General features: G+C 40.8%; 1 protein-coding gene and 1 long non-coding RNA gene across 6 annotated transcripts in view; one reads left to right on the top strand and one right to left on the bottom strand.

Annotated features, from left to right (window-relative positions):
- The window catches only part of LOC131106727 (glutamate receptor ionotropic, kainate 2-like), a 78,931-nt gene that overhangs the window by 37,769 nt on the left and 20,508 nt on the right, over nt 1-20,654 (top strand). For both annotated transcript variants that reach the window (XM_058056088.1, XM_058056087.1), the window contains exons 6-11: nt 574-747; nt 14,645-14,788; nt 15,446-15,553; nt 16,657-16,767; nt 16,843-17,049; nt 18,371-18,594. In XM_058056088.1, the coding sequence (XP_057912071.1) occupies nt 574-747; nt 14,645-14,788; nt 15,446-15,553; nt 16,657-16,767; nt 16,843-17,049; nt 18,371-18,594 (968 nt within the window). The remainder of the gene's footprint in view (nt 1-573; nt 748-14,644; nt 14,789-15,445; nt 15,554-16,656; nt 16,768-16,842; nt 17,050-18,370; nt 18,595-20,654) is intronic.
- Nucleotides 1-20,654, bottom strand: part of LOC131106728 (uncharacterized) — a 42,264-nt gene that overhangs the window by 6,946 nt on the left and 14,664 nt on the right. For 2 of the 4 annotated variants that reach the window (XR_009120127.1, XR_009120126.1), the window contains exons 4-7: nt 9,481-9,586; nt 7,880-7,911; nt 7,531-7,595; nt 5,049-5,188 (exon numbers count right to left, since the gene is read on the bottom strand). This is a non-coding gene — a long non-coding RNA (uncharacterized LOC131106728). The other 2 variants (XR_009120125.1, XR_009120128.1) reach the window with 2 other exon arrangements.

The raw sequence follows: 20,654 nt of genomic DNA, 5'->3' as shown, positions 1-20,654 counted from the left end.
TGGGTGGAAACCGGAGTACACGGAGAAAACCCACGCATGCACAGGGAGAACATGCAAACTCCACACAGAGATGGCCGAGGGTGGGATTGAACCCTGGTCTCCTAGCTGTGAGGTCTGCGCGCTAACCACTAGCTCGCCGTGCCGCCTCATTCCGTATTTTTTGTTCCAATATTGTTGCCATTTGCACAGCCAGCAGAATAGGACTGCATGTCATCTTTATCACCGGGTGTGGGGCAGACTTGAAGGCCAACCGCTGTACCCTGGTAGGCAGCCAATGCACCATGCTGCTTTCAGGTTCAGGCAGCAAACATTGACCGCAGCGCTCCAATTCCGGCTGCTCCGTCAACTGTGTTGTTGACTCGGATGCCAGAAAGCAGGACAATTGGGTTGTCCTTCTACTTGTGTTTGATAAATGGCAAAGGACCAAACGCCTACCTGTAACCTTGAAAGCGAGACAAAAAAAAAAAAACAGCACTGAAAAACCTTCAAATGTACTCTCCTATTCTTTACTCTTGCTTTTGTTTCACAGACCTGCACTACATTTGCTCACAAGTTAAGTTCTTGTTCTTCCAGGACCTTTTCGCCCTGGACATGGAACCGTATCGTTACAGTGGAGTCAACATGACCGGCTTCCGAATCCTCAACACTGAAAACTCTCAGGTGTCGTCCATCATTGAAAAGTGGTCCATGGAGCGGCTACAGGCTCCGCCCAAACCGGACTCAGGCCTATTGGATGGATTCATGACGGTAGGCACAAAAAAAATTTTTTGGGACGTTTGCCGGGGACCAGATGTGGCCGGTTAAAGCCAGAGAATAATATCTTACAAATGTAAAATTAGACTTAAATATTATCTGGTTAGGCAAGAAAAAATCTTCCCAATGTATTTCATAGTAAAATCCAAACAACTGTGCTGCACGGTAGTAAAGTGGTTATCATGCAGGCTCACAGCTAGTTGACCCAAGTTCGATTCCACCGGCCATCTCTGTGTGGAGCTTGCATGTTCTCCATGTGCATACGTGGGTTTTCTCCGGGTACTCCGGTTTCCTCCCACATTCCAAAAACATGCTAGGTTAATAGGCGAGTGTGAATGGTTGTTTGTCTATATGTGCCCTGTGATTGGCTGGCGACCAATCCAGGGTGTACCCCGCCTCTCGCCCAAAGACAGCTGGGATAGGCTCCAGCACCCTCGCGACCCTTGTGAGGACAAGCGGTAAAAAATGAATGAAAGAATGAATCCAAACAACTGTATAAAAGTTTGTGGCTTCTAAGTGCTTCTGCGTATATTCATAGAGTTGGATATTATGTTCTCAGGTTATGGTATCTGAGAATAACATGAAGGCACCCTGCAGGGAGCTTAGTGATGGTGCTCATGGGTCTAAATGCTCGGTAATGAGCCAGTGTGAGTGGTAATAGGCATTTATCTACCCTCCTGCCTCTCACATCTCTCCTCTGGGACTATGGCCAAAATATGACAATCTGTCAATGTTCATGCAGAGAGAAAAAGAGGGGTGGGGTGTGGATGGATGTGGAGAGAGGGGGGGGCAATTGGATGGAAATTATGGCCTTGTTTTTTCGGGATGCTGTCCAAGAGTAGGTGGGGTAAGGTGATTTGAAAGTGAAAAGGGGGAAACTGAGGTTGTGGTGAACATTCAAGCCCCCCCCCCACCACCACCATCCTCCCTACAGAGCCGCACACACATCTTTCAACAGGTCTGGCCTTCATCTTGGCATATTTAAGATCCAATATCTGATATACAGCAATTACATGGACGACCTAACCTGGTGGAATCTGTTCCAGGGTCAAACTGTCATTGTCATAAAACCTCTATTAACGGTACGCTCACAAAATAAGTTCAAACGGGCTATAACCCGTGACACATGACAGAGTGGCTTTAAAATGATGATTTCAAAGTTCGGTCATGACAGGTGACATGGTGATAATGTGCAGAAGGGTGGATTATTATTGGATGTGACTGAGAAGTGAGTCTCTTCACATAAATGCTCAGCATGACTGAGTTTGTTGTGTTTATTCCCATTTTCTTTTATCACTGATGTTGACTTATCCTCGCTTTGATGATGTGATGTGCGTACACAACCGATGTCACGAGACACTCACTTGGAGACAAGACAATACACGAGATTGGTTTTAAGACGAGTGTTGTCTACTGATATCATTTCTACTATGTCACACTTTTCTGCGCTTTGTGTGTACGATACCGAGACAAAGTAGGACTGACAAAAGGTCTCACTGTGTTCATGCCATTGTTCTATGGACCATACACGCCAAGATGTTGTCCTTGTTTAGACGGCGAAGACACGCTATTCCGCTTTAATTGCCTCCATGCAAATGACTAAATTCTTAACGATCCATTAAATGATTATTATGCCCGTCACTAACCTTGCACGACTTAGCGCACAATGACGGTTTGACCTTCAGGTTTCTAATTCTACCACCTTTGGTGTTTGAATTCGGAGGTTCCACTATAGTGGTGTTTTTTTAAATCAAGTCCTTACGACTTGTCCTGGTATTAATTTTGAAGAAGCAGTCTGTGCAATTTGTGTGCAATGTGGTCTGCAAGGTTTACAGAAGGACAAATACATAAGGCTCATAATTCCTTTCCCCTTGAAATAAGTATAGAGTGTTGAATTGATGAATTAACATCGCTTGAGTCATTCGTCAGCATCTGTGGCACATATTGACATATCTCAGAGGAATATAGACTCTGTGGGCCGCTTTTAAATAATCATAAGTCCACAGGCTCATGTGGGCTTGATAGAGTATTTCATTAGTGTGGACTATTTATAACTCCTGAGTCTCATGTATTTTTTTGTTCCACCCTTTATAATAGAGAGATAAGGGCATAAATATAAAACCCTAATTTTAATGCTATATCAAATATATATAAGTGAGCAGCTGCTGAGGAGATGATTAGAAATGTGCACCTACATTTACAAAAAGGAAGTTTTTTCATTAGTTTCTGAAATTAATTGGTAGTTTGCTGCAGAGCTTTGAGCCGAGAAGCCACCTTGGAGAGGAGGCTGCAGCAGAAGCCATGGCGTGACCTTTCACCCTTGTCCCTCCCTCCCTTCCTCTAGCCTTTTATTTCCTCTCCCTCGTGCCTTGTTCTTGAGAGAGCCAGCAACAGTTGTATAGCAATGGTTGCCAGGGCAACCAGCGTCCATGTCACCTTGTGATTTTTGCGAGAAGGATTGATTGACTGAGATGAGGGTAGTTGTTGATGGGGGCGGGGGCGCTGCAAGCATCAAAGGGCTACACGCAGTGTTTTTTTTTCTGTCCACCAGTAGGCTGACATTATGCAGAGAGGTGTATAATCTCAGTGACACTCCATGCCTTGGGTGAGGCCGAGTGTTGTCTCGGGGAAGGGTGCATAATGAGAAGCCCTTCTTTAACCCCGCAGCCATAAACAAGCTCTGCCGCCGCCTCTTAATTCTGTTTGACCAAGGACGAAGCTGATTAGTCCGCTTCATTTGTGCATTTTTTAAGAGCGTATCTCAAGAGACAATCCAATCAAATGTGAATTAAACACCATTAAAGACCCACAACCTGTGGATGGATGTACGTTTGGATCTATTGTGATAATTATTTTCACTGCTGCCTATAATGGCTGCCTTCAGTTAGCGAGATTCTTTTTTTCTATTTCATGTGTTGGATTCTTCTAAATCCCCATTCACTGAGCTCAGAACATACTTGGTTTTAATTGAAGAAGAAAAAAAAAACAGATTCCCAGATGTGTGCCTTGCCGAGGATTAAAGCGCAACCATTTTCTTCATCTGCATCATTTCACTTATGTCGGTTTCATTGAGCTATAATTACCCACCGGGCTGAATGTTCTCCAGTGTCATCCGCACAATAGGAAATTCTGGCGTAATAGCTCATTATAATGTCTGGCTCATTAATTGAGATCAGTTATTTGAATAATAAATATGACATGATGGGGCTGCTCCTTCAGATCCTATGGGACGCTGCTAAAATGGAACACCATTAGATGAATTAAGATGATGCCTAACACATTTCTACAATAACTACGGAAATTACACTATGAGCACATATTGTAGAAGTACATCTTAAGGCAGGTCTGGGATGGTTTATCAAATTCAATATTTTGTTGAATTTTGTTTGATGTCATTTTGATATTTTCCTATTGTGAGAATATGATATATTCCGATTATGATATGTAATATATTCAACATTTTGTTTGATGTCATTTTGATATTTTCCTATTGTGAGAATATGATATATTACATACAATCAGGTCGACAGGGCTTGAAATGTATCCCATAGACTAGACATGTTTTAATGTGATTGTTTCTATTTTAGATCTGCATGTAATACAACAGTATCATGTGGTTTACAGCCAACAAGATGTTAGTAAACACAATTCCATGTAATGCATCTGCCTCCCTCCGTAGTTCTGTCCTCCACAGGAAACAAATTGCTTCCTGCTTGCAAGGGATCCTCAGGAAATGATGCGTGCCCCAGCAATGTCCCATTGCACCCAGTCTGCAACGAACATTCATTTGCGCTGCTCTGTGTTTTACGAAAGCTCCTTCATGCTTAAGATGCATGCAGATTTATGTGCAATTATTACCGAGCTATATAATTGTTGAAAATGGGACACTGCAATCATTTGCATTCTATGTGAACGCACGACTTGCAAAAATAATTTGTTGAAATAGGACCCGAGATGTTACTGTGGAACGGGTAGCTTGCATGCGTTTTTGCATAATGTGAATGACAACTGTGAAGGCAGTTGCAATATTTTTTCCCTTACAGTTTTTCTTCTGTTATTTAGATATAATATAACTGTTGATTTTTTTCATGTATCAACTTTTGGAGTTTTGACAATGCCAGTTTCCCTTTCCTTTGATGTCTATGACATATTAGCAGGGTAGGAAATGTAATACACAGCACAGTTCTTGTCAGAGCGCACTCTGCTTATTGCAGAAACTGCTGCTCGCCACAATGTGTTAGGACAAACAACCACCAATACAGCACTCGATGGGATTTTTGTTACATGCGGCTCACCAGTGGGTTTGTGTGCAGTCTGCATTTTGCTCCCTGGGATCTGACAATGACACAAATCAAGAAAATCATGGTCCTCTGTGGGTGGTTAGCTCATTCTGGTTGATTCCCTCCCGGTCAGAAGACATACGCTGCAATTTTGCCTGAAATGAATCAATGCACAAATAAGATTTAGTGGATATTAAAGTCAGCATTTGGGGGGTGGATTTATTTTATTTGTTCAAATCTTGCAGCTTAAATTAAGTTTTAGACAGCACAGGGTGTGCTCAGGTGACGCTTCCACACCTAATATCATTCCGTAGCCATTAAGGGCAGAGCTTGACTGACAGCTCAGCACTGTTATCAGCCTCTAAGCTTATCATATGTTGCACCCTGTCAGCTCATAAGGACACATTGCATTGCCAGCCCTATGCCGTAAAATGCAAGGTTAAGTACAACATCCTAGCGCTAATTATTTACCGTTAGGACCGGATTCGTTTTTGCGTCACCAGACTTTTTTTGGACAGGCACGGAAAGACATGTTGCTTCAATTTTGCAGACGAGGGCTGGGGTGGGGGGGTGGATTAAGGGTAGCGCAGGATTGTGTTGCTGGTAAGCCGCGAAGAAAGAGAGAGAGAGGCTTTTTAAAGACGCCGACTGTGGAGAGCAGACACTCAGTGCCCTGTGCCGGGCACCACCAGCTGGGCTTGGCACAGCATCAACATCATTAGCACCAATGCTCCCTTAGCTTGTATAGAAGCCTTTTGTGGGGGTGTATAGGCAGGAAGAGACAGTCAATAAGTAAGATTTCCTTCTGAGTCTTATATAATACCATCTTAAATCTAGAAAATGGAACAATTCAGAATCAGCTGGATGGTTGGACTTGTAATGGGAAGAATAGCATAACGCAGACGGCCTGTTTTAGATGGACCAACCAGGACACCTTTCATGTTGTGATAGCACTAGCATCAAGACAATAAAATGTTTATATTTAATGCATTATATTTTTAATATTTAATGTAATTTTCATACTCGCAAAAAGCCTGGGAGAAAACAACAATTTTTTCCTATTGCAGCTTTTTGTGTAAACAATGGTGTTTGGCTTGTTTTTGTTCCAAAACAGCACCACACTAGTCTTAATGGCTAACCATATAGCAGGTATGGGACATATAGGTGTTTTTTGATGTGATATAGACCCTGGGGTCATGGTCACAATATTGGGTTGCCTTGGGGAGGGGCGGAGTGGGCCAGTGGGTCGTGACAAGCCATCTTCCCGTGGGAGCCAGCCCTCCTACCGACACACAAAACACACAACAAGGCAAACATACACCTTATACCTGGAAGAATAAATAATAAAATAATCTTCAACATTTACATATTTATTTACTTATTATTCCAACCTTCCATCCATCCACCTTGTATACCGCTAATCCTCATTAAGGTCACAGATACACTGGAGCCTGTCCCACATAGACAACCATTCACACTCATGGACGATTTAGAGTCTTCAATTAACCTAAGATGCATATTTTTGGACTGTGGAAGGAAGGAGGAGTAGTCGGAGAAAACACACAAGGGGAGAACATGGCATTTGAATCTTCCATCACCTGACTGTGTGGCTGACATGTTAACCACACTGGCTATTACAATCCTAACATTATTATTTTATCCTATAAGTTACTATGATATTGTATTTAAAGTCACACACTGCTGTGTGTTGGGCGCGTTCTCGGCAAATGCGCAAAGGTACACATTGCCAAGCCCCTTGGCCTTTGACAAAAAATCTGTTTGTTGTTGTATCGCATTGTTGTATTCCTGTTACTACAAAACATGAATCTAATTAATCTCAGGTTGAAGTCAAATCATATAAAAGTAGCCTTTAATGGATCAGGTCAACATCTTCAGTTGTAATCGCTGACACACCAGGGGGACCCTAATAAATACTGCTTTGGGGCACCCCAGGGTATGCTGTGGTCGCACAATGTCGATTCTAATAACGTATTTCACATTTACTGCACATTTTTCCCTTTTTTTATTCCAAATAGTTCCATCTCAGGGGTATTCAGAGTTACAGGTTGGAATGTATTTATTATTTTTCTGCTGATACATCCATGTAAGTCCCCACATTAGTTTGTTTTCAAGAGTTTTACCGTGTTAACGATTATACAACAGGCACCTCTGCACCCTACCAGCTAAACCGGCCTTGAGGCACTTTCGAGTGGAAGAAAAAGGTCATCCTGTTAAAGAGCCTTTTAATAAGTTATACCAGGCGCTACCATGGTGGTGGTAATTGGCGAAAAGGGAGCAGCCTGCTGTCACACAAGGATCCACACCACAGCCTTTTAATTCTATGATCAAATTAATATGATGTTTCATAAACTAATAGGAACATTTGATCTGTGCCATAGGTGCCTGTAGGCAACGTCTTATGTATTGCATGTCAACAAAATATGCATTCCTCTCATTTTATCCCCTCTCTGCTGCATCCACTTTCAAGCACACTTACATTTGAATGTGCTTTCCCATAAAACTGCGCCATCAGTGGATCTATTACCCATGGGTCTTACTTTCCTGTGACAAAAAGACACAAATTCATAAATAAAAAAGACTGCTGTCAGACTGTGGGAATACAAAATGAGCTAGTAGGACGCCAAAGACACCAAAGAAGACAAAAATGAGGTTGTGGTAATGGAAAAGTCCCTTTCTTTGATAATGTAGTAAAAGCAGTAGCAGGAAGGATAGATGGGAGGCTATTGGAGGAAATATAAAGCGGGTAAAAGCAGGTATTGACATAGCTGCAGTTAGAGAAAGAGAAGAAAAGGAGATATGGTGCTGTGTGATGCTGCATTACTCACCTAAATCATCTGACAAGTGCCCGCTTAGAAACCTGAAACAGCCACAATATGCCTTATAAATCATTTCTCTTTCTCACATTTCAGCTTTTTCAACACATTCTTCCAGTACTGTGCAAGCGCTGGCATTGCAGCAACTCACTTTTATGGGCAAATGTGACTCACACAGTAAGGCGGCGTACGGCTGAATGGCTACATCGATAATGGAACAGGGCCAAAAAACAACAAACAATGAAACGAGGTGTTAGAAATAATGTTAACACAACTGCAAACCCTATGGAATGTTCTTTTCACTCACTGCTTGATAAATTGCCCGACAGTTCAGTGTAGCAGAGCTTAGCTTACCTTAGCTTTGCTTTGCTTAGTTAATGAAACTGAGTAAATATAACTCAAAAATACTTTTATATCTCAACTTGGTAAATTAGTGCCTTTTCTTAGTGTAGCATATCTTAGCTTGCCTAAAAGAGTTAAAATAGACAAAAAAAATAATGCTAAAAAATAATAGATTTTTTTTTTTTTTTTACACATAGCTTGAAGCAGTCAGGCAGTCTGCAAACAATTAACTGCAATAAACAAGGAATTATTGTAATAATAATAACAACAAGTAGCAATAAGTTGTTTTATTCCCCCTTTTTGCATTTTCCATGTGCTAAGCAGCCACTTTTGCACATACAGGTATGCAGGTATTCTATTAGCTTCTCTGTAGGAGACAGTGCCCTTGCCAAAGACCAAAGTGCTGACATTCCCCACCGTGTAAACACCACATCCAAGAGTCCAAATATTACTTACATCTTTTTGCATTAATAATTGCTGTTATTGTACAGAAAACACCGCACATGCTGCTCACAGTCATACATTTAAAAAAAAAAAAAACAGTATTATACCCACAGCGGTGTTTGTGAATTAAATACCGGCATCCAGTGTTTAGTGGAGCGACGCACGTGCATATGAACTTGCTAATGAAATGAATAATTAGCCCACTCGTCTAGTAAATCATCAAGTCCCACGGGTGCGTCTGTGAAGCGAGAGCGACTGCGGCTCAGAGAAAACAACCAGCTTCCTTTCTCGGTGGCAGACTGTGACGCTGATGGCCGCTGTTAGTGTGGTAGTATGTGTGTGGTGTTGTTGCTATGTGGCTGGCAGCTGCAAAGCACTGATGCATGGTGATAACGGGTCAGGCTTAATCTCGTTAAGGCTAATCAGATGTATATGATATGTAGAAATCACTGCAGCTGCACTACATGTCCATCACTGGACTGGTAATGTATGTGTGTATGTATGTGTGTGTGTGTGTGTGTGTGTGTATACACTGATGAACGCTGGGAAGACGAGGTGAAACGAGAAAGAGGGATGTCATTTTTCAGAGTGCTACATTATCTGAGGAATTATGGAATTATGCACAGGTGGATGGATGACGTGAATACTGATGCACTAAAAAGGAATATATTTGTATAAATGTTCACATAGCAGACAGAGCGGCAGAGTTTTCACTCGTCCTATTCCAAATGAGGAAGCCGGATGCACCTTTGCTAAATGAGGCATGCCTCGGGGGAGTTGGGTTTTGTCATAGAGTGTGTGTGTGTGTGTTTGTGTAACATACACACCTCTTATAGAGCCTTTATTTGTTTAGTGTCTCACATATGCTGTGGAGTTTTGGATGGAGCAATAGGAGAAGAAGTAAAGAACCAACCACTTCGACAAGTGGAAAATCTGCAGTCATAAAAACAAAAAAAGAATATGTTACTTCTGGGTGGAACGAAACACAAAATTCATGATTTGATACATTTGTGTTACGGTTTGATGCTATTGCCTTTTTTTTTTTTTATTTTATTGAAATTTCCAACATTTTTCTCACCTTAAAAGTGCACTTTAGCTGCAGACTTAGCACCATGTGTTAAATAAATGCATCTGATGGATGCATCCTTAGCTGCAAAGTAAATATTACAAAAAAAAAAAATTTTGTCATATCAAATTAAGTTAATGAAACGATTCATGCTATATTTTGTACAGCATTATTAATATGAATGTATTCAAGGTGAGTCACTTTTCACAGTCACATTTCAGTTTCATTTCGGGGATTACATCTTGACGTACATACGTGCTGGCTACATGCGAAAATGGCTAAAATCACAAGAGACGCTCACGTGGGCTGCATGAATTTTGCAACCCACATACAGCAAAGCCCGTAGGAAGAAAATTTAGATATCCACCAGCTGTACACTCTGGTTCACGGTAGTCTCTCTGCAGCCGGGTTAGCGCCGTTAGCGCTTCCAACTCACGTTCCCCATGACGACAGACGGTAAGCATGGTTGATGCCATCTTTATATAGCAACCTTTATACCATTTTTTCCGCTGTTCACTCCCGCTATGGAGCCTTGATATCTCCGCGAGGATAGCCGATCATTTGGCTCAACGCTAACAGCTGCTCCCGTGTGTCAACAATGACGCAAACGGCAAGCTACAAACGTAATAAGATGAACATCCATAGCTGCACACTTGCTTAAAGGGTCGGTATGTCACAAAAACAACAAGGAAGTAAAAAATAAAGCACAATTAAAAACTAAATGCGGCACAGGAGACACAGTATCGTATTAGTATATTTTGTAGTATAAGATTTGATGTGGGTATCTGATCCATGATGGCTGAACAAACAAGTAACGCTATCAAGGTAACAAAGGGTAAAATACAACAGTCACATGCAATATTGTACAGTAATTGTTCATAATCAATTCATACCTTTAACTTAATAATGGGCCATAGTCAACCACGAATCAGCGACCATTTATAAATGAATCATTTTTTGAAAGTCTGCGATACAGTGCAGGAGCGATATTCAAACCACCATGTATAGTTTGTGACCTTATTTACTGTTCTGACACCTAAAACAGTATTTTACAATACTTTCCTATTGTGACAAGACACACACTTACACACACATACACAAAACACATTAGTATAAACTGGAAAGTGGGCCAGTTCAGATTGGATAAGCACTAAATTGCATCCAGACGATGAGAGGTGGAAGAAAAAGTACTTTGTGCTGACACTATTTCATTAAAACTCTGTGGCTGTTTTATTTTTCTTATCAACACAGGATGGCTAGCTGAAATTGAATAATGTCACATGATTCCAACTGCTTCTGTCAAATACACAGTTCCCCCAATTGTGTCCAAATATTGGACTGACATTACATAATTATATTTTGCTATCAATCTGCCCACACAAGTATAAGCAAACTAATAACAGGAACCTTGGTTAGCATCAGTCATTCATTTTATTTGTAAAACTATGAAAATGGGTTTTGTGTTAACCGGTGATGTAACTTCCGGTTCCATTTTGTGAGATAGCCCATAGGATGCTAAGAAAGAATGTTGTTTTGGGATTTTAAAAAAATACATCAAAAACACAGTTGTACACAGCGTAGTAACAACACCAGAAGATGTACACTAACCAAAGAATGCATGCTAACCGAGGCAAAATTGTGGTGTAAATTTTTCACGTTAACAAAAAAGCATGTGAACCAGAACGATGCTAACCAAGGCTACCAAATGCTAACAATGCCTTATTAACTGTCGCGCAAGTGAAAAAAAACTATCGCTAATGATGTAAAATAAGATGTAATAAAGCAGTTGGCAGCTAGCATCTAGCACAATAACAACTAACATTGCAGTTTACATTTTTACTCACTTAAATGTACTTGTAAATGTACTCTGTGGGTATACTTAGTACTTCAAAGTACTCCATCCAAATGAAAGTCCTTTATTTACACAAAATCATATCAAGCTCAACACAACGCAACTACACCAGGAAGTAGAACCTGAGCTCAAAGTCAAATTGATAACCACAATTAGCATGCTGCTAACATCAGGTATATTTTACAAATTTGGGGCTTTCAAAGTCCATGGTGCGGCTGTAATTTTGGGAATGAATCTCTACAATTAAATATAAAACACCGCTATCCTTTTAAAGACGCAGAAATGAGACAAAAAGAGCGTTTCTCTTCTAGTAGTTCCGATGTGTGGAATTGTGTGATTTCATATGTAAGACGGCACAAGAGCGAGGCATCTAGCCTGAAACCTTTCCCCTCAGCTTCTGAGTGTCCCCGGTGGTTGGAGATTGGTTTCACTTAAAGCACTTAAAACAGCCCTCAGGAGCCATGCTTGGCTCTGAAATAAATATCCAGATAACACTTGGATTGTTTTCAAATGGAATGCAATCTGCCAGAAATGTTAGCCATCATTTCGCTTTTTTTTTTTCTTCCCGTGATCTGTCCCTCGTTCACTGGAGGCCAACGCTTTTTTGTTTCCATCAGAAGCCAGTGCTTTGAGGAATTGGATGAATATGGTCACTATGTACTGGGAATGCAAATAAACAGTAAAGTGGCAAAATCATTCCAAGAAGTTGCGGTGCTCACACAGAAACACAGAAACGATTTGAATAATTAACAATGGTGCGAGACAGGCTAGGGAATAGTAAGACTGATGAACACATTGCTGCCTTTTGTCCCTCTAAGGGATGTTTACAGGAAGGAAACTATTTACTTTAATGAGCCACATCTGTCAAGTGTTGTGTCGTTTAGAGATGACTCTGTCAATCACTAATGGACCTCAGACCAAGACACATCAACCAACATGAAATATACCATAAATACTGCATATTAAAAAAAATACGTTACAATGCTAATTAGCACAATTTATCATTCCAATAATGTATCATAATAACATCATTACATTTGTAAAAAAAAAAAAACAATATTTGTATATTATCATCCATTTCCATCACATTTATCAATTACATGTTATAGTCAGGCTGCACGGCGTCAAGTGGCTAGCACACAGGCCTCACAGCTAGGAGACTCAAGTTCGATTCCACCCTCGGCCATCTCCGTGTGGAGTTTGCATGTTCTCCCTGTGCATGCATTTCCTCCCACATTCCAAAAACATGCTAGGTTAATTGGCGACTCCAAATTGTCCATAGGTATGAATGTGAGTGTGAATGGTTGTTTGTCTATATGTGCCCTGTGATTGGCTGGCGACTAGTCCAGGGTGTACCCCGCCTCTTGCCCGAAGACAGCTCGGATAGGCTCCAGCACCGCCTGAAACCCTCGTGAGGATAAGCGGTAGAAAATGAAGGAATGAATGAATGTTATAGTCATCCTTCGCTATGTATATTGCAACATCACGCGGTATCAAGTTGACAGTATCTGTAACTCGTGTGCGACTGAGAAGTGACGTGCTTGACGTCAGCTAGCTAGAGCTTAGCAGCAGGTGAGCAGTGTTGAGAGTGGTTGTCAGCAGCTCCTGTGTGAACGTTGACCATAGGCAACGCAATGCGTATGAATCTAAGTTTACTTAGATTCGGTAATATATACATGTAAAGGTTATTATAGGGGTGTTATTTCATGTCTACAGGTCTCTAATAATAAGTAAAAGTGTATCTATAAGCTTTTCTATGCTCTACCTATGAAAATATTCCATGTATTAACATTGAAGCCTACTTTGCATGAATTCACTTATTGTGGTCTGCAGCTTCCCTTATGTACCCTGCATGTTACATGGAGTCTGCCACCCTGGGTGTCCCGTCTGGACTGGTTGCCTGGCTTGTGTTCCCATCTCTCTGGGGGACAAGAACACCCATCAGGAGTCATTAGTTTCCACGGCGACAAGCGAACCTACCACTTGGAGAGATTCTCCCTCGTGCCTGGTTTCTCATTGCCACATTGGACGGCGTTCTGGGAATTCTACTGACATGATCATCACACACTGTGCTGATTGCGTGCAATTTCTTTTTTGGAACAACTCCTAAAAAAATGTATTTACTCACATTATTATTCCAATACTCCCACAAAGGTGTATAAGGATTGTTTTTATGTGGAGAACATTTGAAAACCATAGCACACACAATTTCTCTTTTAACCTAGTGATAAACTAGTGATTTAAACTAGTGATTCATTATAACTAGTAGTTGACTAAAATTTTAGACCGCTTGAATTATTTTTGATGGTCAAGAAAGATGTTCACTTGACCCCTTGTTGCTGGGCAGATTTTGTGGAACACAATCATTTCTCTATAATAAGGAAATGACACTGTATTCGTTATGAAAACATTGTTATTTATCATCGGACTGGTAGATTGATGTTAAATTAGTTGAAGGTTCCTAAAATTAGCAAAAAACAGAGACAGTGCCGTGTTTACATGAACTTTTTCAAGATAGTGCATGATATGCTACCTGCTCACCCAGGAAAATAGAAAACTTTGGATATTTAAGTTTAATCGACTTTCCAAACCTATCAGCAAATGTCAAGGTGTAACACTATGTCAGTTCAGTTCTGTTTTGCTTCTATATGCTAAATAGGCTATTATCTATGTTTGATATATTTGTTGCTCAATTTATGCTTTACTATCAAGTATTTAAAAAATATTATTGAATAAGATGTGTTTTCTGGGTCACACAGCTAGGAGACGAGAGTTCGATTCCACCCTCGGCAACGTGCATGCGTGGGTTTACTCCGGCTTCCTCCCACATTCCAAAAACATGCTAGGTTAATTGGCCACTCCAAATTGTCCATAGGTATGAATGTGAGTGTGAATGGTTGTTTGTCTATATGTGAATATATATGACTATAGTGGGCAGCACACTGGATGTATTTTTCCAAACGTTCCCATCACTTCGCAGTGCCATTCACTTCATCGCCAAGCTATTTTCACCACAGCGCCATCTGCTGGATGTGCTGCAGAATCCTTAAAGATATGCCCTCCCTGCTTGCAGACGGACGCAGCTCTGATGTACGACGCGGTGCACGTGGTGGCCGTGGCGGTCCAGCAGTCGCAGCAGATCACCGTCAGCTCCCTGCAGTGCAATCGCCACAAGCCGTGGCGCTTCGGGGGGCGCTTCATCAGCCTCATCAAAGAGGTACTGTAGCGTGTCGCCGACCTATGACCTGCGAGCTGCTGTGCCGTGTTACTTTGATGAGAACAGTCTTCTGTGTGAAAATTCCACTGATTTTTTTCTCTTTTTTTTTTTGATGTGACTAAAAAAGCCCACGAGTATATCTAAAACATCTCAATTACTTTCATGAACAGCAATATGCATTACATTACTTTTCTATCTTCAGTGCACATCTCCATCCATGTTTAAATCAAAGCCTAATTAATTCTACTGCGGGTCAGCGGCTTGCTAGCTTTGTTCTTCCGGCTCTTTCATTCTCTGTATGTTATCATTGCAGGTAATTTTCTCTATGGGCCCATGTAGTATCGGCCCACCCTTCCCGCCCTGTCATCATGCCACTATCGCTCTCTATGCACGTCTGTTGATTCTGTGGCTTTAAAGTAAAACTTGCAGATGATGAACTCATCACGTTTTTTTCCCCTCGCAGCTTCACTGTCTCTCGTTAAATTACTGCGGCAGACAGCGAGGGGAGAGCAAGGCCCAGTGCATGATTGGGAAATAAAATGAGATGGTTAGAGGTTAGATTGATATTGTTGGAGAAAGACGGAGGTTCAGGTTGATGAAACGACTACGCTGAGTGGCTGAGGATTTTCATTATCATTATCAACATTATGTTTATAGGCTCACTGGGATGGCTTGACCGGCCGCGTTCTCTTCAATCAGACCAACGGACTTAGAACAGATTTCGACCTGGATGTCATCAGCCTGAAGGAGGACGGACTGGAAAAGGTGCGGTTGGTGATTTTCATGTTGTATCAATGTCTTAGGCCAGGAGAAGCTATTAAATGTTCTTAAAAAAAACATTTGTAGGATTTAGTATAAATATCTCAATCAATCAATGTATTTATATAGCACCAAATCACAACAACAGTTATCTCAAGGAACTTTATGGAGGTCTCATTCATGAATGAACCAACTGAAACCCCATGAGCAAGCATTTGGTGACGGAGGCAAGGAAAAACCTTGAACAGAACCTAGGCTCTGTGGGGCGGCCGTCTGTCTCGACGCTAAAAATAGCGTAGAGGGATAGATAGTACTCAAAGCCAGAAGTCTTAGTCTTAGTCCAAGGAACATAGAGATGTGTGTCTGATACATATCAGCATATCAGGGGGTCGGTTCTGAGCAAAGAGGTAAGTTTTGATTGATGCCACAAGATCTTCCTCAAAATCTAAGATTAAAACATGGTTCAGAAAAAAAAATGTCTTGCGGGCACTAAAAATTAATCCATTAATCACAATGACACAATGATATTAAAATCAATGTGATCATTTTGCCGGCTTCAGTATATTGCCATTTGCATGCGTGTCTGTTTTCCAGGCAGGAGGTTTCAGCACCTTGGCACGTTTGTTCATAGAACAATGGCATGAATGGAATTAGCATATATTTTCATAGTTCTTTTGTTAAAAGTAATGTTAAATTCTAGCCTTGTCTCGTGATACCGCTATACTGTACATTAAAACAGAAAAAAAAAAACTATTTTTGGTGCCCCCTGGAGGTCACGGTGGCCTTAGCTTCTGTCTATATTGCCTAAAGGACCAGCCAGCTCTGCTACGAGGTACTATTCCTAGTACCAATACAAGAAATGACAAGAATAATCCAACATTAATATCAGCAGTATTACTGTATACTCCTTAATCTCCACTTTGATGCAGCACGTTTTCATGGTGACCTCAGTCCCCATTTGGATAAAATGCATTTTTTACAACCACATGCTGAGAAACCCCCCCATTGTCTTCTGTTCTGCTTTGTTGTAGAATATTCCGACTAATTTCTTGTGAGAACATATTTTGTATCTGAAACAAAACAAGTGTGATGCTGAGCTCTCTTAACAGATTGGGACATGGGATCCTCCAAGCGGTCTGAATATGTCTGAAACTCACAAAAGCAAGACATCCATCACCGATTCTCTGGCTAACAAATCCCTGCGTGTATCCACCATACTGGTACACAAATCAAACTAAATTCACACAAAATGCCACAAGGTGACTGTTTCCTCACATGATTCATTCCATCTGTAGGAGGAGCCATATGTCATGTTTAAGAAGTCGGATAAACCACTGTACGGAAATGACAGATTTGAAGGTTACTGCATCGACCTGCTAAGGGAGCTCTCCGGAATACTGGGCTTCCAGTACGAAGTTCGATTGGTTGAAGATGGCAGGTACGGGGCCCTGGATGAGGGAACAGGCCAATGGAACGGGATGGTGCGCGAGCTTATGGATCATGTGAGTCTGCAGTTGCCATCCTTTCCCCTACCTATCCTCTGAACACATGTAACCTACCATACTCTTGTTTGTAATAAGGGGAATAACAACTCCTCTATTGCTATAGTGACCCCCCCCCCCTTTGATAATGTAGCCATCCTTAATATTGGTGGACCAGCCAGGACGCAATGACACACAAGAAAGGTTATACCTAAAAAGGTACCTTCTAAAAAGGTACCAACATTAATGACAAGTCCTAACTTTAAATGCATTTATGTGAATATTTATATATTTATATACATATATAGCTCCAAATGACACAAGAAAGTAGCAAAAAACTATGTTGTTTTTGTATATTTGTATTAATGCTTACATTTTTTTCTGTATTTAACTTTTTTTAACTGTATTTCAGGTGAAAATAACTTATTTTAAGCATACTTTTAAAATAAATAATGACGGAAAAGCACAGGCAGGATTCGCAGGCTACTGTGGGTTTAAAAAAAAAATGTCCAATGTGTGGTCATCAAACAGAACAACGTGCTTACTCATGGGTCAACAAAATCAGGACTAAAAAATTCAAGCAACACAAATTGCTAAAAAAACTACTACTACTACAAGGGTTATAATAAGTGAAAACTTAACACATAACTTGTGTAACAAATGTCCGCAAGGCATGCTGGGCAGTATAGCGGCAACAACGATATCAACTATGAATTATGTAACATCAGATATGTGAACTTTCCTGACGCAATCAGGCAAAAAATGTAACAAATACGAGGGAGTACCACAAGCTACCCAGCATGCCTTGCGGCGGGAATATATGGGTGTGATTTTGGCTTTGTGTGTCGCGTGTTGTTTGGATCACTTTTTTGTGCACGCTACCGACTATTTCCTGTACGACTCAAGCATTGCAAGTCATTTTGGGTAACAAAAATCCTGAAGAAGAAAATTATAACTCTTCAACATACTTGAAAAGACTATACATAAAAACCTCAGTGTGAACTCTTTGCACCAAGGAAGAAGCTCCAATTCCTCTCAGATGAATCTAATCCCGAGAGCGCTGCCTTTGTGACTCACCTCTGACACCACTTAAGGAAGATCAAATATATAAGCTGTAATTTCCATTAAAAATAAATAGAGAGGTTGCTAATCTAACTGAACTAATGACCCCGATTATTTCCCCCGTCTGCTTTGACTCTTCCTCCTGTACGTATACTGACCTCACTGGGTGTCGACAGAAATCAGATGCTAATTTCATTTGTCTCCCCAGCTTTTTTTTTTTTTTTTTTTTAATCGGTGGAGTCAAAGATATAACCGTTTTGCCCCTTTGGTGTCACTGCAGAAAGCCGACCTGGCAGTAGCTCCCCTCGCCATCACCTACGTGCGAGAGAAGGTCATTGACTTCTCCAAGCCCTTCATGACGCTGGGGATAAGTATCCTGTACCGCAAGCCCAACGGAACCAACCCAGGGGTCTTCTCCTTCCTAAACCCCCTCTCACCTGATATCTGGATGTATATTCTGCTGGCTTGCTTGGGTGTCAGTTGTGTGCTGTTTGTCATAGCCAGGTAACATGACACTTTCCCTTCCTCCCTCCCTTACATGGTTTCCTTTGTCCTGGAAATGTTTGCCACATATTTATATTACAGATATCATACCGGGTCCTAAACTCACTGCAGGAAAAAAATTTTGAATTATATTTTTATAGTGTTTAGTCAATAGTTTCAAAAGTACACTCGCTGTTTTGCTTTAACAACCATTTCAACCCATCCATTTTAAGCATTCAATGGAAAATCAATGGGAACTAAACCCTGCCGCTAAAAGCATAACTCTAATGGTAACACCTTTTTTAATGTAAGCATATGCTTGAATGGTAAAGTTGTTCTAATGCGATGTCATTGCGACCATGTGTCATTTATGCGAGTCCACATATAAGAGTCCACTGGGCCGGCGCCAGTTGGTGCCAGTTTGCGCCAAAGATTATGTGATTGGTGTTTAGTGGCTCGCTGTGGTGCAGAATTATGTTCGCTCGGCATGTTGCCATATTGCCGTTAATTCGGCACCACAGCGAGCCACTACGCGGCAATGACATAATCTTTGCCGTGAACTGGTACCAACTGGCACCGGCCCAATGGACTCCTAGCAACATTGGCGCAACTTGGCTCGTGCCATTACATTCCAGTGGATTCCAATAGTGGATTGTTTGCAACATTTGGTTCTACTTGGTGGACACTTGCATCAAGCAATCGGCACGACAAAGATTTTAAACATTTTGAAATTTTCTTGCTGCCATTACTGGCCAACATGAGTCAATTGGGAGGCAGTTTGAGCCACTGCACGCCACTAGGCACCTTATTGGCGACACTAGGCACCACAGCAAATTGCATTGGCGCAAACTGGCACCATCTGGCGCCGGCCCAGTGGACTCTTAGCATTATGGCTGCCTTTAGAGGACCATTCGAATCTAACCTCATGATTTTAGTGCACAATGGATAATATCACAATATGCTGTTAGATTATTAGATAATAATAAAGTTTAGTACAATCAAAGTACAATCATGCAGTACAATTTTTCTGTCAAAATAAAAGAACAAACACATTCAGAAGGAAAAATTGACACATTTTCCCCAGGTTTTTCAGGGCCACATCTGGCTCCCGGGCATTGACGTGTTTTTTATGTAATAATAACAACATGAAGATAAAACGGTAGTATATTGTGGTTGATGGCTTTCCACTCTGGTGCGATATGTTGTGGTAGTGTGCATTTCAAATGGAAAAAAAGTGAAAGAAAAATCTAAATTTTTTCTGTATTTTATGTTGTCCATGAAATACCCCTCTCAAATTCAGTGGAAATTGGGTAGGTTCCAAAGATCAGAATCGCCTTTATTGTCATTGTATTGCATAAAACAAAATTTTAGATGCAAAGATAGACAAATATGTGAAGATAAAAACAAGGCAAACGACTGTTATGGTTTACAAAATAGGCTAATTCCTCACAACTGTATAAAGCAAATTGCTGACACTGTGCAAGTTCTCCTTCCTGAAAGAAACCCCAACCCAAATCCATGACCTCTGGTAGAGAAATGTGCATCAACCCTCTCTGATTTGGAAGGTCTCATGCACATTTCGCCAAATGTTACCGGCAAAATGATCACATGTGAGGAAAAGCAGCAACTGTCACCTAAGTTAGTTCAGAATATGCAAATCTGAGTATTTTGCAACCACGCTTGGGTAAGTGACGAGCATGCAATTATATTGATATTCATCTCATGAATGTAACAGAGTGCTTTTATTTCATTGTGCATGCATCGTGATTTTAATTGCAATCCACAGCGGTAAATATAGCGCTCGCACGCTATTTGACTTGGAAATGCTTATTTACTGCACGGCGAAGCCATTGTTCCAGTTCACTGGGATTCAGTTTTTTTTCATACTGTAAGTGTTATCGATCAACCGCTTGCTAATGTATTACACAATCAAAAAAAGAAAAATTTTCATTTTCTTTCATCCTTATGTATTATGGCCACTCTGAAATGAAAAAAAGATAGTATTCAAGTTGATCTAATATGAAAATTAAGTAATAGATGATAAATTAATTAAGTTATCTAATTTTTCAAATATTAGATAT

Source organism: Doryrhamphus excisus, chromosome 19, assembly GCF_030265055.1.
Source record: "Doryrhamphus excisus isolate RoL2022-K1 chromosome 19, RoL_Dexc_1.0, whole genome shotgun sequence".
Taxonomy (NCBI): domain Eukaryota; kingdom Metazoa; phylum Chordata; class Actinopteri; order Syngnathiformes; family Syngnathidae; genus Doryrhamphus; species Doryrhamphus excisus.
The sequence above is the reverse complement of the archived record's forward strand: the minus strand, read 5'-3'. Positions and strand labels throughout refer to the sequence as shown.